This window comes from Gossypium hirsutum, chromosome A09 (assembly GCF_007990345.1).
Source record: "Gossypium hirsutum isolate 1008001.06 chromosome A09, Gossypium_hirsutum_v2.1, whole genome shotgun sequence".
Classification (NCBI taxonomy): domain Eukaryota; kingdom Viridiplantae; phylum Streptophyta; class Magnoliopsida; order Malvales; family Malvaceae; genus Gossypium; species Gossypium hirsutum.
Window position 1 is genome coordinate 70,814,631 of NC_053432.1, and position 26,349 is coordinate 70,840,979.

The 26,349-nt window shown below is 32.1% G+C and overlaps 1 protein-coding gene across 2 annotated transcripts; it reads right to left on the reverse strand.

Annotated features, from left to right (window-relative positions):
* Nucleotides 1-10,664: 10,664 nt before the first annotated feature.
* Nucleotides 10,665-13,107, reverse strand: LOC107889545 (galactan beta-1,4-galactosyltransferase GALS1). Of its 2 annotated transcripts, XR_001681773.2 has the most exons (3): nucleotides 11,695-13,107; nucleotides 10,995-11,567; nucleotides 10,665-10,799 (listed from the first exon to the last, which is right to left on the reverse strand). XR_001681773.2 is itself a non-coding variant. In XM_016814011.2 (2 exons), the coding sequence occupies exons 1-2, from the start codon at nucleotides 12,852-12,854 to the stop codon at nucleotides 11,219-11,221; spliced, it is 1,509 nt and encodes a 502-aa protein (XP_016669500.1). In that variant the 5' UTR covers nucleotides 12,855-13,107; the 3' UTR covers nucleotides 10,886-11,218. The 2 variants fall into 2 exon arrangements, 1 of the variants encoding a protein (XP_016669500.1); XM_016814011.2 differs by lacking the exon at nucleotides 10,665-10,799 and having other exon boundaries at nucleotides 10,886-11,567.
* Between the last annotated feature and the right edge of the window lie 13,242 nt (nucleotides 13,108-26,349).

Below are 26,349 nucleotides of genomic sequence, written 5' to 3' on the forward strand. Positions count from 1 at the left end.
TCGGGTTCTTTGAGATTTTTTCGCGAAATATCAAAATTTTTCCTAAGTGCAGGGCACACACGCCCGTGTGGCCAAGGGACACGCCCGTGTGACCCTATGACATGCCCATGCTTTAGGCTGTATCCTAACCCGTGTAACTCCCTGACTACATCACACGGCCAAGACATACGTCCGTGTGCTAAGCCGTGTTCCTTACATAGCTGAGACACATGCCCAAGTCTCTGCCCTTATTGTAGTACCTGAGTATTCTGTTTTGAAATTTTAAATTGCAGGGACACACGGCCAAACCACACGCCTAAGTGATAGTTGTGTGTCTCACACGGTCTGGTCACATGCCCGTGTGTCAGGCCAGATGGACTCAAAATGAGCCTTGCACATCAAGTTTACCAACCCTTCAAACTTAAACAACAAACCATTCAAAAATCAATTATTCAACCAATCCAAAACACATTCAAATATGCCTAAAACATGTCAAAACTATCAATCTAAGGACCTAACTAATATACTCTCATAAGTGTTTACAAATATTGTCCAAATAATTCATTTAACTTCATTCAAATCAAAACTAATTTCATACCAAAATATACTATTTTGTAACCTTAACATATCATATAAACTTATATATATGTAACCAATAGTGTCTTGTAACATATTTTACATTCACCATTTCAAAATAACCTGTAATAGCTCAAATTTCAGCAATGTCAGAAATAGTGGTTCGAGACCACCAAATTCAAAAAAATGAACTCGTAGATTATATTATTTAATATTTATGAGCCAAATGTAGCTTTTAAAAGATTTTTGGAATAGCAAATTGTGTTTTATAAAGATTTATTTGGTCAAGAAATTAAGAAAAAGAAGTATCAAGATCCCGGTGTTATAAATCGAGCCATAAATATTTTTATAAATATTTATAAGGTGTCAATAAGGTAGTATTAAAATTTCGTTAGAAAATTTTGACGTTTGGGTGATTAATTAAATAAAAAGAACTAAATTGAAAAATGTGTAAAAGTTGCTAGAAGGATTAACTAGCTCAATTGTCAAATGAGAAAGGACCTAAAGTGTAAATAAGCCAAAAGGAGATACTTTGGCAGCAAAAGCACAGAAAGATCAGAAAAATTGAGGAAATAAGGACAAAATGGGAAAATAACAAAATTTACTAAATAAAAAGGGGGCTAGAATGGAATATCTAGAATTCTCTTCATTTTCATTAGCTGGAAAACAGCCATGGAAGAGGGTTCAAGCTGGTTTTCATACTCTAGATTCATGTAAGTTTAATTCTTGCTTTCTCCTTGAAATTTCTAAGATTTTAAACTTTTACAATTGGGTCCAACTTACTATGTCATTAGTTTTTGATTCTATGGCTAATTTTTAAAGTTTTTATGGATGAGTGTTGGAATCATATGATGAATAAATATAGAATTGAAGCTTTAATTTTGATGTATGATGATTTTATCAAGTAAAATTGATGGAAATTGATTTTAGGACCTAATTATGAAAGAGTTCAGAATTAAGGTCTAGTGTTAAAGTTCTGATTTTCAGAGGTTATGAAGTAGTTTAAAATGATAGACTAAAGTATTAATTGAGAAAAATTAGCTCAATTGAGGGGTTAATTGAGCAAGGACTGAATTGTATGAACTGTGAAATTTGGGGTAAAATGAAAATCAACATTTTGCATTAAAACTGTTTTGGACAAAAGTAGTAGTCTAACTTTGAAAAATCACCAAAAATTTTAGAAATCGAATTAGAGGATGAAAAAATATGAAATTAAAGCTTATTGAGTCTAGTTTCTTATAGAAGAAATGATGTAAGTAATGGAATTGTAAATCATGAGATATAATACATTTTATGAGAGAATGTCAGAATGATTTTGGGTTCCTATGTTCTGAATTTGGAAAATCATCAAAAATTGAAGAAAAATAATTAGGGGCTTAAATTTATATTTTTAAAATCATGAATGAGTCTATTTTCAATATAAATAAACGGGAATACTATTCGAATTCCATACGAGGAGATAATTAATTTTTAGTGAAGAAGGGTCAGAATTGTTAGACAGCAGAACATGGGTGACTTTAAAGAATAAACTGTACTTATTAGTTAAACCAAAAATTCTGAAAATTTTATGGTAAGAAGATACGTAAGTATATTTCAGGGAAAATTAGCGGATCTTAATTCAGAGTTCTGTAGCTCAAGATAAAAATAATTTAGTGATTATGACATAGATGAACAGCTTGAATATTCATATAAGTAAATAGTAGAAATTATAGATAATGTTACTTACAAGTGTATTATATACATTAAGGATGTGGAATGGAGAGGTGGAGGAAAATATGTGAGTGACTTATGCATAAATTGATCATATGCTCGATTATATTTGGTAAATGTTAAACTTTGTTAAAATGAAAAATGTTATAAAATCTTGTTTGAATTAAATGTTATATATGTTAAAGAATAATTTCAATATTTGATATTACCTAATAAATGAATATATGATATTGCTTAGTAAATGTCTAGCCAAATATAAAAAATATATATATATGTTATAAGTGGAATATGTGTGAAAGAATGTGGTAAGTATTTTCAGAGCTCATTCACATGAACCTGTCATTTGAAATTGTGATAGACAGGAAGAAATAGTGAATAGCATGCTTATGTATGGTTATACGTATTTATCTGAAACACAAGAAAATGATGGTTATATATTTGATATATGGAGACATGAGATTATGATATATGAACATAAAATATATTTTATAATTGTATTCGTTCATAATTATAGAATTGTGCAATTCAAGTGTACTATTTGTATAAAGATGGTATTTCAAATGATTTGATGAGTAAAGCTCCACTGTGAATAGTCTGAAATCAAGATAAATTGTTATGAAAGCGTATTTAAAATACATAGATATGATTGTTATAAGTTATGTGAATAAATGATGTGTAAAAGTATATGCATATGAGAAATTTAATGAAAGTTGAGCCCATACATGTTTCTTAATATTTATATGAATTATATGACTAACAATGTGATAAAAATAGGTATTAGGGCTCATGATCAATTCGAATAATTATGCTTTGCATAATTATGTTGAATATAGAGAAGCGGTAAGTTAATTACCATGTTATACGAAGTTATTAAATATTACATGTTTACTTTGTTTTACTTTTTCCCCTAATTAATAATGATTCGATAAGCTTCGGTAATGCCTCGTACCCTGTTCTGATGACAGATACGGGTAGGGGGTGTTACATAACCAATATAAAACGTCCTAGGTACATGCCATTACCAAAAAGAAATTTACTTCACCACTTTGAGTTCGGGATCGGCTTTTAATGCTAATTTGACAATTCGACTTTAACCTAACCTGCACACGGAAACAAACCGTACGCTTAGTATAAAACTCAGTGGTATTTCTATAATCCGAATACTTCAAAGAAAATAATATTATAAAGCATCCACTTTTAACCATATGTAAACATTAATCAATCAATAATTCAATTCATCCATTTAACCTTTATTTCTCATCAATAGCTAATTCAAATAGATTTTCTCACTTTGATTCACTTAACATTTAGCAATAGCAATACTCTTTACATGAACCCTTGGTTCATGCATTTCATTTGCATAATTTAATTCAATGTCAAATTTCTAATTCACATTCAATATCAATCTTACTGCCAATTCATTTATTTACCCCTATTAACAGAACTCAGACTTGGACAAATATACGGATCCAATCAAAACACACCAGTATGGCTCCCAATGCCTCATCGAATAATTCGAAGTAATAGATTGACACCCAGTGTCTCATCAGCTGCGCCTAAATAAATTGGTACCCATTACCTTATCGAATTTATCCGAAATAATAATATGACACCTAGTGTCTCATCAACTCGTGGTTGAAGTATTCCTAAACACTTCCAATCCTATGGCATGCCAACTATGTCCGACTCAGCCCGATATAGTTAATAGGATTTTCAAATCACTTTTCAATTTCCAATGAATACACATTTCAAATAATCACACATATATTCATAATTCAATTCAATTTGTAATACCCTGAAAATTTTTACAGTAAGATATTATCCTTGATATAGTAAAATGAGGAAATAAAGTGACAAAAAGGAAAATTTTGAGTTATGTCAAAATTGAGAAGTGTATTATGATATATTAATTTAAGAAAGGACTAAATTGTAAAAGTGAGAAAATTTTTGTTGCACAAGAGTAAATACTCAAAATTTGAGGGGTTAAAGTGTAAATATGAAAAATTTGAAGGACCAATAGTGTAAATATTTTAAGAGTGGAATGATCTAGTAACTAAGGAAAATGGATGAATTAGGACCTAATTGAATAGGTGAAGAACTATGAGGGACTAAATTACAATTTTACCAAATTAAATGATGATTCAAGGATGGAATTTTAAAAGATAATGAAGGGAAAATGGTCAATTGGAATAGAGAGAAATCTAGAAAGCAATGATGATGTTGGAGATATTTTAGATTAAATAAATAAATAAATATTAATTTATTAATATTTTAATTTAATTTTTAAATGATATTTTATTATTATTTTATTTAGTATATATAAGGAAAAAAAGATGAAGAATCATCATCTTTTTTCCATGCACCCAACATATGAAGAGAAAAGGAAGAAAGAAACTTTTTTTTCTTTACAATTTGGTCCTTCTACCAAAAATTCACCATTTTCACCTAAAAATCAAAAGAATTTCCATAGCTACCAAGAGAGAAAAATGTTAAGGAGGCTATGGGAGGTTAAAATATCAAGTTGGATTCAAGAAATGAAAGCTGAAGGAGAGAGAAAATCAAGATGAAGGTTGAAATCAATAGAACAAGGTAAGAACATCATGATTTCAATATATTTTTAAGTTTGATATTATTGAAAAAGCATGGGATTGATGTTAATGTAGAGTTTCCTTACATATGATCCTATGTTCTTGATATGTTAGTGAAGAGAAAATAAGAGAAAGTGATGAAAAATAGTGTAGAGAAAGAAAATAAGGGTGTTATAAACATGGTAATTAATATCTTGCACTAAAACAGTTTTGGACAACAACAGTGGTCTAACTTTGAAAAATCATAAAAAATTTTGGAAATTGAATTAGAAGTTTAATAAAATATGAAATTAAATTTTATTGAGTCTATTTTTTCATAGAAGAAATGGTGTAAGCAATGAAATTGTAAATTGAGAGATATAACAAATTTAGTTAGATAAGGTCAGAATGATTTTGGGTTCCCCTGTTCTGACTTTTGAAAATCATAAAAAATTTAAGAAAAATAATTAGGCTCTTAAAGTTATATGTTTAAAATTATTAATGATTCTATTTTCAATAGAACAAACGAGAATATCATACGAATCCTGTATAATGAGATAATTAATTTTTAGTAAAGAAGAGTTGGAACTGTCAGACAGCAGAATAAGGGTGACTTTAAAGAATAAACTGTACTTATTGGCTAAACAAAAAATTCTGAAAATTTTATGGAAAGAATATATATGAGTCTAGTTTCAGTTAAAATTAGCGGATCTTAATTTGGAGTTCTATAGCTCTAGATATAAATAGTTTAGTGATTATGACGCAGATAGACAGCTTGAATATTCATAAAAGTAAATAATAAAAATTATAGATAATGTTACTTACAAGTGTGTATATACATTAAGGATGTGGAATGGAGAGGAGGAGAAGGAAAAATATGTATGAATATTCATCTAGCATGGCTAATTTGCATATTTTAGGCTTAGGGACTAAATTGAATAAAAGTAAAATTTTATGGGTAATTTTGTAAAAATGTCAAAAATGACCAAATTGCATTAAATGGATTATTTTATTAGTTAAATTATAAAATTGAATAAAATTATTAATTTAGTTCAAGATCGGGGGAAAACATGTTTTAGGGATTAAATTGAAAAGAGTTGAAATTATGAAAAATTCTGATATTTTATAGAATTCATGGACTGTTATCAATATGTATGAGAATAATAGCTGGAAATAAGGATTAAATTGCAAGAATTTTATTTTCCTGACCCTAAGGATGAAATCGTCATTAATTAAAAGTTTAGGGGCAATTTTGCCTAGAGCATTAATTCAATGCATTAGAATATGAAATGAATGAAAATGATGATCAAATTTACTTATAAAGATCCGAACGACTCAAATACGATACTTGATCGTGGAAAAGAAAAGATATCGGATTAATGAAATTGTAAATGCAAACAAGCAATAAGGTAAGTTTGTGTAACTTGAATTGTATTTTTAAATACTTGAAATATGTGGTTATGTGATGAAAATATGATTTGAATGTTCAATTCATGATAATTGATGAAATATTGATAATACTCGATATAAATTGAAAATAAATCCCGGTTGAATGGAATGGAATTCGATGGATCATTGGAAAAGGAATTGACGGTAAAAATGATCTAGCCCGGACGGGTGATCTTATTCTGATATAGCCCTCCTGAAGAATACGTGTAAAATGGATTTAGCCCGGACAGGTAATCCAAATTAGGGTTTGAATTTAGCCTAGACTGGTAATTCAGATCCAAGCTCATTAGAGTAATTGTCGTTGCAAGGGATTTAGCCTGGACTGGTAATCCCGACAATACTCTATGAGTTTATATTACAGGGGATTTAGCCTGGACTGGTAATCCTGCTGTAAGGATGAGGTTCGCGGGAGTGTGCTTTCTGAAATGAAATGTGTAAGACCATGGTTGAAAGATACCATGGCAACGTGACATGAAATGAATAAGACCATGGTTGAAAGATACCATGGCAACATGATATGAAATGTGTAAGACCATGGTTGAAAGACACCATGGCAGAATGATATGAAATGTGTAAGACCATGGTTGAAAGATACCATGGCAATGTAACATGAAATGAACAAGACCATGGTTGAAAGATACCATGGCAACCTGATAGAAAATGAGTAAGACCATAGTTGAAAGACATTATGGCATCATGTCGAAGATAAATAAGACCGTGGATGGGAGATGCTATGACATCAGTTGAACAATTGATATTTAGGTAATATGTATCAGATGATGAATGGTTATATGAAATGGTTTTGTGAAATGTTTACAAGAATTGGTCATATAGAAATATATGTACAAAATAGTTGAATGAAATAATTAAGAAGATAGATAAATGAAATAAGTATAGGTACATGTAATTTAATTTATGTTAATTTTAATATGAGCTATTACCGAAATAAATATACATAAGATATATGGAAATCATGGTGCGTGAAATAATGATATAACGAAATGAATGATATGCTTATGAAGAAACAGTAAGAGAATAATATGTCTCGTGACATGTACATATATGATTATCTTGAAATGTTGATACAAGGAAATTATGTAAGTAAAAACAATTATTAAACTCAAGTGTGACACGTCGAGAAATTAAGTATATCAATGTTGAATTTATATGAAATATGTACTAGTATACTAACAATGTTGTTGTTTGATGCTTATACAAGTGCCAAGCTGTTGATTGAATGGTAATATATTTATTTATATGATGCATTGAATCGGTAAGTATTTAATTTTTTTTAGGTGATTTGCAAATTCTAGTAATGCTCTGAAACCCTATTTCGACGACGGATACGGGTTAGGGGTATTACACAATTCAATTCGATACCAATACTCACCTCAATTCCACTTACCATATATATATAATAATAAATGCAACAATTAATAATTAGCTTTGGATTATAAAAATACAAACCAGAATTCTCAAGCTACTCTTTGTTAATCTTGTCTTTTTCTTTCTTAGCCGAGGTCTCTCGCTCAACATTAGCTACGGAATTAAAACAATTAAAAATCATCAATACAACACAATTTCACATTGAATATTTTAATTTATACACAACTTTTGCCTAAATTCTAATTTAGTCCTAAACCGAGACTAGCTTTATTTTCCCTAAACTAATTCCATATTTTCATTCAATTCCCACTTTAGACTAATTTCAACTTTCAAATTTCACCATAAACCCTAATTTCAAAAAGTCTCTCAATTTAGTGCTTATTGCTCAAAACTTATAATTTATTTTAAAATTCAATCCATTTTTCACTTCTAACTTGAAATTCTATTAATTTAACCCCTAACACTTCAACTTTTTCAACATGAGCAACATCTAAAAATTCACTAACTTCTAAAATTTCAACATAAATCAAGTAGTACTTTCTTTTAGGACTCTAAAAACATCAAAATTACAAGAAAAGAGATTAAATTGACTTATCAATTTGAGTTTAAACCTTAAAACCCTAATTTTTCTTTCCTTTTTCTTTCCCTTTTTCCTTCTCTGTTTCGTCCTTCTCCTTCTTTGTTTTTCTATTTCATTTGTTTTATTTTTTTATTTTATGTTATCATATTATTATATTATTATATTATATTATAATAATTACTTAAATAATAAGTAAATATATAATAATTATAAATATATGTATATTATTTATACACATCGAAGTTATTTTTACCACGAAATTATTTTTACCACATATGTCAATTTATAGTTTAATTGCTTATTTAGTCCCTTTACTTTTCTTTTAATCTATAATTAAACTTTCACTCTTTATTCAATTTAATCCTTTCACCTAATTAACCTTAATTCAAGCTAATTCATCTAGCCAAAACTTAATTAACCACACAACTTACTTCGTAAATATTTTTAATAAATATTTACGAATTCATTTTACGAAAACGGTGACCCAAAAATACACTTTTCGATAACCATAAATTTCGAGTGGTTACATCCAAAATTCTACTAGTGTTTTTTTTCTTGCCATAATTCAAAACATAATTTTATGAAAGTTGTCATTATTTTTTTTACCAATATTATGTTTTTTATTGTGTTTAATATTTGTATTTAATGAATTTATAATTCTTTTTAATAGCCAACATTTGTTGAATATGTTATTATTGTTTTGATTGTCATGGTAGTAAATTAGTGTTAATTTTATTAGATTCTTTGTCATTAAAGATTGTTGGAATCGTTAGAATTATTATATTATTATTGTTACATTTGTTGAATTTGTTCTATGTGCAGTACAAGAAATTTGTGTTATTGTTTTTGGTTGTAATTATAGCAAGTTAGTGTTAATTTTGTTGTATTCTTTATTATTACAAATTGTTTAAATCATTAAAAGTATAATATCATTCTTGTTGTTACATGGGTTGAATATATTCTACGTATGATTTAAGTGCGTGCTTTTGTTGTTTTTGTTATTGTGGTAAGCTAATGTTAATTTTGTTTTATTATTTGTTATTAAGAATTGTTGAAATTGTTAGAATTGTTTTTAATATTTTTTATTTAATATTTGACAACGTGAATTGCGAAGTATCGAGTCTAGTGTTTTTAGTGTATTATATTTTCAATTTTGTTTGATTCTTTACTATTAAGAATCGATAAAATTGTTAGAAATGTTTAGTAACGTCTCCGATACTGTTGCCGCCACCAATGGAGGGTAGCTTAACTACTTTTTTTTTTTTTGTTGAGAAAACCGTCATCATCTTCAGCTCAAGTTTTTGTGCTTGACTTTCCTTACCATTTTTAGAAAGTTACTCCCTAATAAGCTCTGAAAGTTACTTAATTGAATGTTTCATTAATGAATAAAGGAGTTTGGGGAATTTTATTATGGTTTTGCTTCTTTTATAGTCTATATCAGTGTATTAGGGTTTGTTGGTTGATAAACCCTAAAAAAATGAAGCCTTTTCCTGTTTAAGCCTTGAAGAAAAATTGATAGTAATTTGCAAAATTATATTTGGGTTCAAATTTTACGAAAGAATTACGGTGTATTTGGATGAAAATTTTTAAATTTATTGAGTTTTTAAAATGTTAGTATTTTACAATCTATCAATATAAAATAATAGAATTTATAATGATTTTGTTTGGATAAATAATTATTTTAAAAAAATTAAGATATTAGAATTTTAAAAATTAAAAAAATAATTATATTTAAAATAAATAATCTAAAAAGTATTCAATATAGATATTATATTTGCAAAAATTTATCAATAGTTTTAATAAAATAAAATATAAAATATATAGATTATAAATAAATGAAAATAAAAATTTGAAGTTCAAGTTTTTTATCTTATAGTGGGATCATGTATGTTAAATCAAATAAAATTACGAGAAATTGTGAAAAAGGAATTTGAAAAAAGAATTTGAATTACTTACAAATTTTAATTTTTTTTTATATTTACTCAAACAAATAAATTTATTTTTAGAATTTTAAAAATATTGATACAAATTAAATTTATTCTACAAATTCCTCACCCCACCCAAGTACACCTTTAGGGATTGTGCAAATTTTCCATACAAGGGGATTTGTCATTTCCTTCTACGTCGATTGTTGTTTTACATTGTTTTCCATTTTTAGCCTTTTAATTATGTGGATATTAAGTGTAAAAGATGTTGACGTGACAAATTTAGTCAATCCATTAATGAGATAACAATTAGGTGACTATTTTAAACAAATATTCCAACGGTAACGAATAAATTAACAAAAAAAAAATTACCCAATAGTCCTAACTCATAATAGAAGTAGAAACTTTTGAGTTGAAATTGTTGTGGTTGCTATTAAATTACGTCATGGCTTTTATAGAAGTGAAATGATGAAATGTAAGATGAGCATAGGGTAAAAGATGATTTAACAACTGAATTCACAGTGTATAAAAATGGAAAGAGATATAGCAATGGGAAAAAAACATCACAATTAATGTTCTAATCCCCATCACAATTCGCATTCTCAGAGTGGTGGGTGCACCTTTTACCTGGAAAAGAAACAATAATGGAACCATGTCCTTAAACAATTAGACAACCAGGCCATCATCGGATGTTTTCTATTATAAAACTGGTATGAATCTATAAAGCAATAACTTAAATATGTAAGAGAAATAATTTTACAAGTATTCCCACTACAGATATAGAACCAAAAACAAAATGGTACAAGTAAAACACACACTTACCACTAGAGACAAAATCAAAACGATATCGGGGGCCCCTTTCCAGCTTGTTCCATGAGTTTCTCGGCACAGCTAGCAATGGGTGGGGGCCATCTTTAGCATGAATGAGGAATAAATTTTGAGCAAACCCAAATGTAAAAATAAGCACATATGCCATGAATGCTCAACCATTAACGCATTAAACTGATACATGTGGTAGCTGCTGGAGTGGAATGTGGGGTGTGGGGTCATAGAGAACCGAGGTCTCCAATGGTTTTATGCTCGAATTCCTTGATGGTGTTGGCCAGTTTCTTCATGTTATCATCGTAGACATAGGGTAGCTTATTGAACCAAGTGACATTGTTTTTGGCAGAGGGAGGGAGGTACTCTCTGCATAGCTCTTGGTGTACGGTAATGGTGTTGTGATAGTGATAATAACGAATCTTTGTTTCTGTTTTATGTAATGTTTTCCCAATAACATTCTCCGACATATGCACTCCCGTTGCGAATGCATTCTTCGCCTGAATTGCATATTTCCTGTCACGCCGAATTCCCGTTCTTGATTCTCTAAACAGAAGCTTCTCGAATCCCCATTGCCTGCCAAGATGAACAACGTATGTCATTTTCATAATCTTTCTGCGACTTGCCATTAAAGACCCAACTTGGCTCTTTCATCTGTAATTTTCTAGAGAAAATAAACAGATGGGGTGAGTGATGAGATCACCTGGAATATTGTTGAGAGGAATCATTTAGGCAGAGCAGGCTGGACATTGGATTCTGCTCAATAGTAAACTGTGTATAAGCGGAGAATTCATTTAACACCGACTCCAAAGTGTTTCCATCAGGTAAATAGATATACTCGTCCACATCAAAGTAGAAAGTCCAATTGGCAGCGTGTCGATAGCGATGCAAACAATCATTCACCACCAAAAACTGGTTATAATAATACCCATCGAACTGCTCTTGGTCCCGAATGTCTTGAATCGTAGCCCTTCCGGCACGCACCCAAGGTTCGAGAGCCGCTCTGACCTCCGGGGAGACCCCGCCCGCATCATGAAACACGAAATGCGAGCTTGCCCCAAAGAACCAGGCGTGGTAAGCCATCCATTCTCTCATCCTGTCAGCGCTGAGGTTCCCGTACAGAGACGACCCACAGTACAAATATTCGTACTGAAATGGTGGCCGGTACTTGGCGGCATTGTAAGATCCAGGGGTCTCCTCCAACGCTGTGAACCTCTCGTACTTCCTTGGGGACTCACCGTAGTAGGCATTGATCATCAGCTTACCACCAAGGTTGTCTTGGTTTGGGTTGACTGGGAAAGTGCAATTCACCACCACCACGGTGTAAACACGCCCATACCCCCAATCCGGAAGCATTTTGTAGGCCTTGGCTCTGAAAGATGACCCATTATTTGAGATCCATTCACATTTGTACCAGGGGCGGCCGAAAACGTGAATAGGTTTGGAAGCCAATCCCACCACCGCGAATGTTGTAGGACCGCCCCTGTAAGCACCCATCTGCACAAACAAAGCAGCAGCGTTACCGTAAGCCTCGAAGACCCGCTTGTTGGGGTCCCTGGGTTTAACTTTAGGATCCGAGTAGTACTTCTTTTCACCTGCGGGGGTGGCTGTATAAGGGAGTGATGCATTGGTGGAGAATAAGCTAGTGGAGGCGGCAGCGACTACTGAGGCGAGAGGAGCAGCTGAACAGGGACGGGTAGTAGAGAGGTTTTGATAGTAAGGAGGGAAGTTCCAGAGAAGCATAACTAAAGTAAGAGCAAGCAATGTAACAACAAAGGGTTTAGTTTCAAAGCAAAGGAATAGCTTCTTGCCAACGGTGGTGGCGGTGAAAGGGGCGGTGGAGGGCACTGCTTCTTTCCTCATATCGGTGTCGGTTGTGGTAGTGATGATTTTGATTAATTCCCGGAAGAAGAAGAAACGTAAGGATTAAATGAAATGGGGATGGGGGTCACTCAGCCTTCATACTCATACCGACAGTTTTCCTTTTTAGACCTCGGGTTGGACCCCCTTCCTCTTCCTAAACCATTAATTATTATTATTTATATAAATGAGATGGAAAAGCTACTGCATTGTTTAGGCCTTGATCTCTAATAATTTACCAAAATGACACTGTCTTCTAATTACCCTTGTTTTTACAACGGCTATTTACCACCCTACAACCATCATTATTCATCCATCCAATTATTATTATCTGCATATTGTTAGGTAGGTAATAACCCCTTTTTTAACCTAATTATTACCTCTACTCATAGGTTAAAACATAACTCCGTCTTTTAACATGAAAACAAATAATATTCCAGTCACTTAATTTCGGTTACTCTTAATTTAAATAATCAAAAGAATAACATTAAAAAAAGGTATTTCTAACACAATGTATTCAAAACAATAATACTTCATTCTCTAAATTTTTTATTGCACTTGGATTTCTTCCAAATACATAACTCTTACAAATATATCATAATTATTTACTTAATTACGAGGGATTAAGATACGCAAGCCTAAACTTTATGATCAAATAAATGAACATAAAGGAAGCCATGTGCGGAGTGTGCCAACACAATTAAGGCAATCATAAGTTACCTCTAATGCACCCATTTTCTTTTGCTTACAACCACAAACTGCATAAGCTTAAATTATAACTAGATGAAAAGATTCTAGACATTTTTTGTGGTTTTGGAAAGGGGACAACCGTCGACTTTCATCTTTCAAGACTATTCGTTTGGTTTTGTGGAAGACTCCACCTTGGTCTGTCATTAAAATTAATGTCGATGGTGCGGCTCAATCTAGTATTGGGAATTTTGCTATGGGCGGTATCACAAGAGACGGGAATTCTCAATACAAATAGGACAAGGTATAACGTTGAAGGCTGAGGTTCATGCTATCATGTTAGCATTGGATTTGGCAGTGGAGAAAGGTTGACAAAATGTTAGTTGAATCAAATTCCCTTTTAGCTGTCAAGAAAGTCGCTGGTGCTCTTTTGCATGATCCTTTTGCTCCTACCATTATGAAGTGTAAGCAACTGATACCATTATGAAACGTCATCCACATTTTTTGAGAGGCAAACTGCTGTGCTGATTTCCTTACTGCTTGGGCGCTAAGACATGGGTTTGTAATGGAAAACATTAAGGTCCCTCCTCCTACTCTCATAAGATTAATCGAGGATGATATTATTGGAATAGCAAGATTAAGAGCCTATCGCCTGTAGGCAGTTAGTCGCTTGTTTTCTCAACAAAAATATCTGTATAATGAATTTATCTATAAAAAATAAAAAAATGGGATCTTAATTGAAACAATAAAATTAAGATATTAAACACAATGTTTAATATGTAATTTGCTTGTTAAACTTTTCCAAAAATAAATGAAAACAAAAGTAGGAGCGCAGAAGCAACAGGGTTTCCAAAAGCATTTGGAAGCTATATTTGTTAAATTTTAGAAATGTGGAAAAATATTAATGAAAACTTTGTCGATATTAATAAAATAAAAATTAAAAACAAGAAACTCTTTTTGAGCAATAATTGAAATTTAAATACTAGGAAAAATAATACACCGGTCTGTCACAATCTACTTTCAGCCCGAATAAAACCATATATATTTCACTACTCAATCAATTATAGTAAGTTATTCAATTAAAAAAAATTATAATTTAAGAGGAAGTATAAAAATTGGGAGTAAATTTATTATATTAATTAAAAAAATCATTTCATTAATTATTAGTGATTTAATGATCAAGGGACGAGAAAAATAATTTAAAACATATTAGTGATTAAATTATAAACTTTTTAATTAAATGGTCAAATTAAAAATTTATATATAATTGAGTGACTATTGATACAATTTATGCTATAAAATAACACTAATAAACAAGCATCTTATTAAAAATTCATTAATGCATAAATTAAAAATATGAAATTAACGGTCTAGATTTGATTGAATGGTATTAATACATTAATAGAATGGTATTAATTTTTATAAGTTATGTGCTAAGTGTTAGAATAATAGTTAAGGTTGATAGTCAACGGTTAAGGTTGTTAGCTAGTAGTTAATTAGTTAACTAGCAGTTATAGCTTACATGCGTGCACTCTATATATGTATGAACATCAATCTCTTGTAAGTAGTGAAATTCAGTATAATGAATTCTTAACATAGTATCAGAGGGTCCTCTCTTCCTAGGAACTGCATCTTGATTTTTTGTGTGTCTCATAACTCCTTCCTGTCTGTCTGCTAAGCAGTCTGATACATCGATAGCGTCCAATTTTCCCGATGGGGTTGACAATCATTTCTTTCCTACCAAGAACATCAGTGTACTTTTTGATGATAACAACTACATGCTGTGGTGCCAACAAGTTCTTTTAGCGATTAAAACATATAAACTTTAGCATTTCATTGATCCTGGTACTGTTCCTCCTTCTCAGATAATCCTGAGTTCGATCAGTTTGAGCAGCAAGACAGTGCGCTTGTGTCTTGGTTACTATCATCAGTAAGTCCTACTGTTCTTCCCCATCTTATAGGCTTAAATACGAGTGCTCAGATTTGGAATGCACTTGTTAGTGTGCATGCAGCAAAACCACCTCCCAGTTGATGTTTTATAGACGAGCGTTACATTCACAGCACAAAGCTGATCCCTCCATGCGAGATTTCTTGATGAAAGTCAAGGGTTACTATGATCGTCTTGCTGGCTGCAGAGGGGTCATTAGTGAGCAAGAACATGTGACTACTATCCTTAATGGTTTGTTCGCTGAAGATGACTCTATAGTTACAATAATTACTGTAAGTCAAGTTCCTTATAGTGTCCAAGGTGTAACCACAATGCTTCTTGATGCTGAAGCGCGCCAGCAACTCACAACACTGGAAACTCCTAGCTCGACAAATATGGTTTCTCATTCTCCTGAGGTGTCTGACAACAACAGTGTGTCTGTGTCGGCTTATCGATCCACCTCAAACACTCGTAGCCAAGGACGCGGTCGTTTTTCGGGCTCTCGTGTTCAATGTCAGTTGTGCTGGAAATTCAGTCACTTGGTTGATCAATGCTATTACCGATTTGACACCTCCTACAAAAGTACAAACTACATGCCTCCTCCCTCTCCTCAAGCAAATGTTTGCATGTTTGACAGTGGGACTCCTATCCCATCTTGGGTACCGCCTCCTATGGATATTGCACCTCATAACTCACACCAATGATGGTTTTCTCCACCAGTCAACGTTTCTAGCTGGACTAATCCTTTTGCTGCTGGTCCAGTGCAACATGTCAGTCCATCTATGTCAGTACCATCACACCCTCAGGCTCTTCTTGCTACACCTAAAATAGTGGCTGATAATGCCTGGTACCCTGACTCCGGTGCAACTCATCATCTCACAAACTCTCCTACTGCTCTAGGTGAAAGTGGCTCCTATACTAGCCCAGGTAAAGTATATATTGGCAATGGTTTGGCACTTACTGTCCGGTCTACCGGTCAGTCTTCTTTTCATAGTCAATCATGAGCATTATTCATAAGATCCTTATTGTTTGTGTCTGGAATAGCCAAGAACCTTTTGTCAGTTTCAAAGTTTGCAAAAGACAATAAGGTGATGTTTGAGTTTTTTGCTACACAGTGTCAGGTTCGAGATCTTCAAACCAGGGAGGTTCTACTTCGGGGTTCTGTCCATGATGACTTGTATAAACTTTCTCTACTCTAGATTAGGACACCCTTGTAATGTTACACTTAAAAAAGCATTGCATCATTGTAATATACATTTTACTTCAAATAAAGACTCTCTCGGTTGTGTTGCTTGTCACTTAGGGAAAGAATACAAGTTGCCATTTCCTAAGTCATCGACTGAGTATTCTAAGCCACTTCAGTTAGTAGTTACAAATGTCTAGGGTCCAGCTCTAGTTTCTTCTAACAGCTTCTGTTATTATATTGCGTTCACCGATGCATGCTCCAGATACACTTAGATCTATTTTTTGCATACAAAATCAGAGGCGCTTAATGTCTTTCCAGTGTTTCATAAGCAGGCTGAAAGAACTTTTGGTTGTCAGCTTCTTGCCTTGCAAACCGATAGGGGTGGTGAATTTCAGGCATTGAAAGGGCATTCAGCTCAGCATGGCATTCGTCAGTGTGTTACTTGTCCGTATAGCTCTGAGCAAAATGGTTTAGTTGAGCTAAAGCATAGAAAAATTGTAGAAGCAGTTCTCTCCATTCTAGCACATGCCTCTATGCCCCTATCCTACTAGAATGATGCTTTCAGCAATGCGGTATACTTGATAAACAAGTTGCCTTCTTCTCTTTTAGGCGATATAACAACTTATGAAAAGCTATTTCAGGTCAAACCAAATTATTCTTTTCTCCAAGTCTTTGGTTGTCTTTGCTTTCCCAGTCTAAGGTCATTCAACACACAAAAGCTTCAGTTTTGCTCAATACAGTGCATTTTCCTAGAATATTCACCCTTACATTTTAGATATCGATGTCAAGATAAAAATGGTAAAACGTATATTTCGCGTCATGTAACTTTCCATAAGTCAGTATTTCCTTTTCAAAACATCCATTCCAAGGCTGGTTCTCCTATAATATCACCACAATCTAGTGCCAAACTCCTTGTCCTAGCTTCTACCCACCTACCTACTCCCATCTCACCTCCTAATGACATACCTGGTTCTTCAATCAGTGCCTCACGTGGTAACCCCCTGGTCAACTCCCTCAGTGCTGATTAGTCTCTATGTAGGTCAGCTTCCCCTAATATATCTACCAACAATCCATCAAATTTGTCATCAAGTATACTTATCAACAGTTTATCACATCCATCACCTCATCTCTCAGCTCCAATCAACTTTCATGCTATGATACATGTAGTAAAATTGGTATTTTCAAACCTAAAGCTTACCTAATCAAAGTAGCCAGTTTGTCAAGTGATATTCCTGCTGATATTCATGAAGCCATGAAGAATGCAAGTTGGATAGCAGTCGTGCACAGTGAGCTTCTAGCTTTGCTTCAAAATAACACATGGACTTTTTGCCTTCTACCTACTAATCGAAGAACTGTTGGTTGCAAATGGCTGTTCAAAGTTAAAAGGAAGGCTGATGTGCTAAGTACACGTTCATCTATAATTAATTAATTTCATTGATATCATAAATTAATAAAATAGCTAAGAATACATGACTAATTAAATTTATATAACTTTAAATTAAAAATAGAAACATTAATTAATAGTTAAAGAACTTTATTAATTACAAATCTTAATAATATTGGTTGGTTTTGCTCGTCGAAAGATCGGCCACCAAAAAAGTGCTTTTTAAGGAAACGGATAAGGAGGAAGGCGTTGATATGATCATGGATCGTATTTAATGATTTGAGTTTTCGTGACCCCTCTTTCACATGGCATAGAGGAGGGGTCCACGAATGACGGGACAAGGCTATTGGTAATAGTACATGGCTTACAACGTTTCCTCATAGTTTGGTGATCCATCTCCCGTGAATCAAGTTTAATCATAGGCCTGTATCTTTCTTCTAAGACCTGAGACTGGCTTGCTTAAGGGAAGACCGTTTAGATATTTAGCTAGACGAGTTGAACATCCATTTTAGGAGGATCGGGCCCCTGCCGTCTCCTTGACTTTGCCATTGCTATCATATACTAAAAATTTTAAATAAAACATTAATCATTAAATTCATGATTTGAACTTTAAAATTACATTTCAGACTAAAATTATAATGAATAATACTTTTAAGTATTAATGTGAATAAATTAATATAACTGAAAGGGAAATCATGAATTAAACTTAATTATAATGAATAATACTTCTAAGTCTTAAAGTGAATAAATTAATATACTTGAAAGGGAAAATCATAAATTAAACGTAGTGTAAATTTTGATAGATTGTATTAATTTAAAATATGAGTTTCCTTCCTTTGGCAATTACTTTTTGAACCCAAAAAAGTAAATGTTAGTTTGATAGTGTAAGTAATTTGTGTCCGTGATGATCAAGGTAGGTGGGTGGTCAGTTATAGCCTTATAGGTAGAACATTGGACAGTGTGGCATTGGGCGATGTATGAAGGCCTGAAGGTACGTCGGTGGCGGATGAAGCCTGCAATGGATGCCTCAAAAACACTGCAAAATATAAAGGAAGGAGACACTGAACAAGGCAAGTCGTGCATATCTACAGACAGTCCAATGAGTTGGTATTGGTTGGGTTTACATGGAGAGTTACGTACAGCAGGAATCACAACCTGTTGCTGATAGCCTGACTCTACTCTTAACTTGTTTTTAGTTTCCATCTTTAACCAAAAAAAGAAAAAAAGGTTGTGTCGGTGGGTAGAAGTGGTAAAGAGGGTGGATGAGGTTAATCATGAAAATCAAAGATTCTCAATGTCCTTATCAATGAAAAATCGCTGCGGTTGCCAAAAATATTTTGGTTCATTGGTTGGCTGGCTATATTAAACAGACATATCTATTATCAGTGGGGACACTTTGGATTTTTTATTTCTTTGTTTTGGGTGGCTTATAAATTCCAACTTCATAAAGGTTTTTACTACCTAACAATAATTCAATTAGCCCACTCTGAGTTTTGCATTTTTAGGGTCTTGGGACCTGGGATGGGACTGTCGGTACAACCATTTTTGTGTATTATTTACTGAATATGGTTTAAAGCAAATATATATATTTTAGATGTTCCAATTGAAAGCAAATGACAACAGATTGATTAATGCATTAGTTTAGTTACGATATTAAACATCTAAACAATATTTAAGAAGTGGGAAAAATAAACAATATTTCCGGAAACTCAGGAGGCACTACGTTCAATGTTATTGAAATAATTAATGTTTTTCCTGCAAGATTCCTTTTTTGTTTTGATTAGACAGAAATCTACAGATTGGGGGGTTTGGGGATTCTTAATCTGTTCCTTGTTTGTTAAATTAGGGGTTTGAGAGTTTCGGAGATCCTCGCCTTGGCCATGTGGCGCAACCTCAACTCTCCAATGTTTTGCAAAATTGACGCTTTTGTCTTACTCCTCGCCCTCCCAAATTTCCTCTACACTTTCTTTCTGCCACTTTAGGTCTCCGTCACATTTAACAAAAGACTAACAGATATATAACTTTAGACACTTTATCCCTTCCCAAAACTCTTTCAAACGAATTTGTTTTCCATTTATTTTTGTTAGTATCTTGGGTTAATTCGGCTTTTGCCATTTTTCAAGCTCCATGGTTACTCCAAATGTTGAATGATCTTCATTATGGTATTAACCAAATTTCTAATCTTCCATGATGCCATAAATCCATCTGCTGAAACTTGAACTGGTTGCGAGTGTGTGTAATGGCGATTTATGCATAAATCAAAGATAATATGTCCTTGTTTAAGTCGTTTGCTGATATAATTTTTTCATATTCAAGATGTTCAAATTTCTCCTTGGAACAGATTCATTGCTCCAGATCATGTCTAGAAGGATTGAACTAGTAAATAAACATATAAAATTTTCATGATTGTGAAAAAAGAGAAAAACATGATGACTTCTTTATGATTAGATTAAGAACAATTTTCTCTCATTTTATTTCTTCCAAACATAAAGTAATATATAAGAGAAAAAGTAAAAGATACAAAGAGAATCTCAGCAAAGTTTGAAACATAGGAAAAAGGAATTATTTTTTATGCAATCGATGTGTCAAGATTTTCATTTTTTTTTTGGTAAACATCAAAGCTTTAGAAAGAATGATTTTTTTTTTATATTTTCTATAATTAATGTGTTAATAAATAATTGGAAAGTTCCACAAACCCCAATGTATTGGTGTGGGGTGGTGTGGGCTTTCCCATGTTTTGCAAAGTTGGGCTTGCCCATGCTTTCCACAAACCCCAATGTACTTGCTAACTTGTCTAACAAATTATTTGCCACCCTATGATTTGGGCTTTGTTTGTTTCCTGCTTTTTTTCATTTTGCTCAAAGATTTCCCCAAACAAATTGGAGTGTAGGGCGAGAACTAGGAAATTTTAAATAGATTTATTAAATTTTCATAGGACCAGAATGCAATTGTTCTATTTAATGAAAGGTTAAAACCTTAAATTTAATATTTAATTTTTGAGAGCGCCTAGAAATCAATTCTCGAGAATGAAAAAAACAAACTGCTCAAATAAAATATAAGAATTAGCGATGATATAATGTGTTATGTCAATATGCCATTATACTATTAACGACAATTAATAATTTGATGATAAAAATATTACATATTGATAATATTAATGATAATTCATAACAAATTAAAATTTAATAACTAAAATATAATTTAGATTAATATAACTCTCGTTGAAAGTAATCAACTAATTATATTATTTGAGAGATAAATTTAAGAAAAATTATTCGATTCATCGAAATATTTAGATTATACAAATAAAACTAATAGGACAAACACATGGCATATCCAATAAAGTGGATTAAAAATATTTAAATAATTGCTTAAAAACAAATTAAAATTACACTGTTTCTGTTCATCTGAGGACGACATTATTCTATTTTTTTAGGGTAAACAAACCTATTTTATTAACTCAAAACATAGATAAAATCATTCATTTCAAGATCATAAATCCAAGCAGGATAACTATAATCGAAAACCAAGAATAGACCACAGAGGTGGCCCAATCGGGCTTATCAACACCGAACTTGTAGAAAGCTTGTTTGCCAATCGAATATGGCTCCGTAAGCATCACCTCCAACGATGATATTCAACTAGCCGCTGTCACTATGTGGCTATGACACAAAACAAGTGATAAACCATAAGACCCTAAAAAAATCCAAGAGAATCTTGTTATTTTCCAAGCTCCAATCTAAAATCCTTTACCTTCTGGCAATTCGGCCTAATTTGTCCCGATAACAAAATATATCTTCTATTGATGAAATTAAAAGTGTAAACAAGGTATTAGTGTTCATAATCTACTTGAGTTTCACTTAAAGAAATTCGAACATAATTTAGTAATTAGAGAGTCGAGCTTGAACTATCAAGTCAAATTTGAACTTCGTAATAGTCAGCTTGCAAGCTTTATTGAACTTTTCATTTTTAATATTTTTATATTATTAAATTACGTTATTACCTTTAATACATTATGAACCCTAAGCTCAATTATTGAGCCTAGCTCAAACTTGAATACATACGAGCTTAATTGAGTTTGAATTTGAGTTTTAATACAAAAATTGATAAATTAGCTTAATTGATGTTGGGATCGACCCGATTAAGCAACAAGTAAAAAAAATAGTGGAATAAATTAAAAAATTGAGCACACAAATTTAAAATGGAAAAACTCCTCCAAAGAGGATAAAAAAACCACAAGCAAAGATAATTTTACTATAATGGCAAAAGAACGAATAGTACAAAAGATGAACATAAAAACTAAACCCCAAAAACCTGAAAACAAAAAACCCTCAAAACGTAAACATAAAATTCTCTAAATGTGTTATGAGTTATAATCTCTAATGTGTGTATTTTATAAGGTTGTAAAAGAGCCTATTTATAGGCTACATTCATAGCTCAAATAATAATAAAATAATCTAGACTAATCAGAGTTTGATTGAAACAAATAAACAGAGTTTAACTGAAAGTTTATTTCTCAAATTTGATTGAAATAGGAGTCATACTCAACAAATCACCACTTTAACTCATATTTCCACAACGCCAACTTTGCCAAAGCTCTCCACGAGCCTATCTTGAACTATACAGGGAATTAACTGAGTCGAATCTGTACTTAGAAACTGGAAGACTTCTAGCCTTCGAGTTGTACACTGCCAAATCTAAATTAACCTAGGTCTGATTTTCACGAATATAGTGCCCTAACTTTTCAAAACTTGCATCCAAAGAGAACCTCTCTTCAACGAAACGGTCATAACTTTTTCCCTCTTATGACCAAGTTGTCTCAGCTCCAAACGAGTTGACTTCGACTCCGTAATGGATGAGGGATGTTTAATTTCACCGGTCACTGTAGAACCTTCCAGAATATAAAGACTGACGGTTCTTTTACCTTTTAACAAAACGAGAGCTCCATGAGATACTTTAATACCGTTCAACTCGATGTTGATTTTACATCCTTTCAAGTCTAAAAATTCTTTCATAAATCAGGTACACACCTGACATCTGAGAGTGTCCTAATCGTCCCATTGTGTATCTTAATTTTGATAGTACCAATATCAATTACCTTACGAGATGAATTGTTTCCTATGCGCACAACTCCACCTTCAACCGAACTGTATGTGGAGAACCATTCTCTATTGGGACATATATGGAAAGAACATCCCGAATCTAGGATCCACTCGGACATGAGCTTGGAGTTATCACTCGTTGACACTAACAAGAAATCATCACTACTTTCATCGACCAAATTAGCACCAGCTACATCTTCCTCGTTACTCTCATCAACTCTTTTATTTCGCAGTTTATAACAATCTGCTTAGACGTGACCTAACTTTTTACAATAGCGACACCTTTTGTCTCGTTTCTTTAATGCTACCAAAATGGAAGCTTGCTTATCTGTGTAATACCCCGAAAATTTCTATAGTAAGATATTATCCTTGATATAGAAAAATAAGGAAATAAGTGATAAAAAGGGAAGTTTTGAGTTATGACAACATTGGGAAGTAAATTATGAAATCTTGATTCAGGAAAGGACTAAATTGTAAAAGTGTGAAAAGTTTTGTTGTACAAGAGTAAATACTCAAAACTTGAGGGTTTAAAGTGTAAATATAAAAAATTTTAAGGACCAATAGTGCAAATATTTTAAGGTTGGAATGATCTAGAAACTAAGGAAAATGGATGAATTAGGACTAAATTGAATAAGTGAAGAATTATGAAGGACTAAATTATAATTTTACCAAGTTAAATGATGACTCATGGATGGAATTTTAAAAGATCATCAAGGGTAATATGGTCAATTAGAAGGAGAGAGAAATCTAGAGACAGTGATGATGTTGGAGATATTTTAAATAAATTAAATAAATATTGGTTTATTAATACTTTAAATTGATTTTTTAAATGATATTTTATTATTATTTTATTTAATATATATATAGGTAAGGAAAGAAAGAGGAGGATGGACATTTTTCCCATGCACTAAAGTGAGAGAAAGAGAGAAAGAAATAAAATTTTACTTTCTTTACAATTTGGTCCTTTTATAAAAAATTCACCATTTTCACCCAAAAATCAAAAGAATTTCCATGGCTACTAAGAGAGAAAAATGTTAAGGAGACTATGGGAAGTTAGAATATCAAGTTGGATTCAAGAAATGGAAGCTGAAGGAGAGAGAAAATCAAGATGAAGATTGAAACCAATAGAACAAGATAAGAACATCATAATTTCAATATATTTTTAAGTTTGATATTATTGAAAAAGCATGAGATTAATGTTAATTTAGAGTTTCCTTACATATGTTCCTATGTTCTTGATATGTTAGTGAAGAGAAAATAAGAGAAAGTGATGAGAAATAGTGTAGAAAAAGAAAATAAGGGTGTTATAAATATGGTAATTAATATCTTGCACTAAAATAGTTTTGGATAGCAGCAGTAGTCTAACTTTGAAAAATCACCAAATATTGTATAAATCGAATTATAGGATGAATAAAATATTAAATTAAATCTTATTGAGTCTAGTTTCTTATAGAAGAAATTATGTATGCAATGGAATTGTAAATCATGAGATATAATAAATTTTGTGAGACAAGGTCAGAATGATTTCGGGTTCCCCTGTTTTGACTTTGTAAAATCATAAAAAATTGGATAAAAATAATTATGGGCTTAAATTTATATGTTTAGAATCTTGAATGAGTCTATTTTCAATAGAAATAAATAGGAACATCATTCGAATTCTGTACGAGGATATAATTAATTTTTAGTAAAGAAGGGTCAGAACTGTCAGACAGCAGAACAAGGGTAACTTTAAAGAATAAACTGTACTTATTGGCTAAACAAAAAATTCTGAAAATTTTATGGTAATAAGATATATGAATCTATTTTCAGATAAAATTAGCGGATCTTAATTTTGAGTTCTATAGCTCTATATATAAATGATTTATTGACTATGACATAGATGGACAGCTTGAATATTCATAAAAGTAAATAATAAAAATTTTAGATAATGTTACTTACAAGTGTGTTATATACATTAAGGATGTGGAATAGAGAGGAGAGGGAGGAAAACATATATGAATATTCAGCTAGTATGGTTAATTTGCATGTTTTAGGCTCAAGGACTAAATTGAATAAAGGTAAAACTTTAGGGGGCAATTTTGTAAAAATGTCAAAATAACCAAATTGAAGGGAATGAATTGTTTTATTATCTAAATTAATAAATTGAATAAAATTATTAATTTAAGATCGGGTGAAAATTGGAAAAATGATAAATTACCAAAATGCCCCTAAATTTTAGTATTTCTGCAATTTAGTCAGGCAGGTTCGTATAACTTGAATGAGCATATAAATATGTCGATTTAAATATTATATTGTATTTTATTTGGTGTTTGAATTGAATATATGAAATGTATGGATGTTGAAATGAAAGAAATAATACATGTTCCGAAACTATTGAAAGGGATAAAATCTGTTTGAATATTGGGTTCCGGATGGATATAGGTGATTTCCCAAATGAAAGAGTTTATGCATGTGTTGCAGAAATAGATAACCCAGACGGTTAATCTGACAAAAGCTTTCTCAAGAATATAAAGTGGATAGGATTCGTTCCTGATTTACTATAATACCTCAAAGTGGATAGGATTTGTTCCTGATTCACTATGGTAATTTAAAGTGAATAGGATTTATTCCTGATTCACTATGGTAACTTAAGGCGGATAGCTTTTGACCTAAAAAGGTAATCCTGATTCGCTACAGTTACATGATATATGATTCATTATGGTAACCTAAGGTGGATAGGATTTGACCTGAAAAGGTAATCCTAATTCACTACAGTTACATGAGATGTGACTCGAGAGAGTGCTTGATGATTAAACGTCCTAAGTGTTATTTCTGAATATGAATTGATGGAATATGGAAATGTACGCTTTGAGTGTACTGTTGAAAAATCCATCAGAACTCCAATGACTCAACGGATGGAATATTTGATATGATATGAGAGTTATAATATAAAAAGGATGTTACATGAAACATGAATATGAATGCTAAACGATATAAATTAATTGAAGTTATTTTGAAAGTTTCAGTAATGCCTCATATCCCATACCGGTTTCGAGTACGGGTATGGGGTGTTACAATCTGCCTTGCTATCCAAACCAAATTCATTGTCGAGTTTATCTCTACTCAACAAATGACCCTTCATAGCTTTGAACGAGAGTTTGTCTCTGCCATAAATTAGAGTCTCCCTAAAAGACTTGTATGAAGAGGGTAAAGAGCACAATAATAGCATAGCC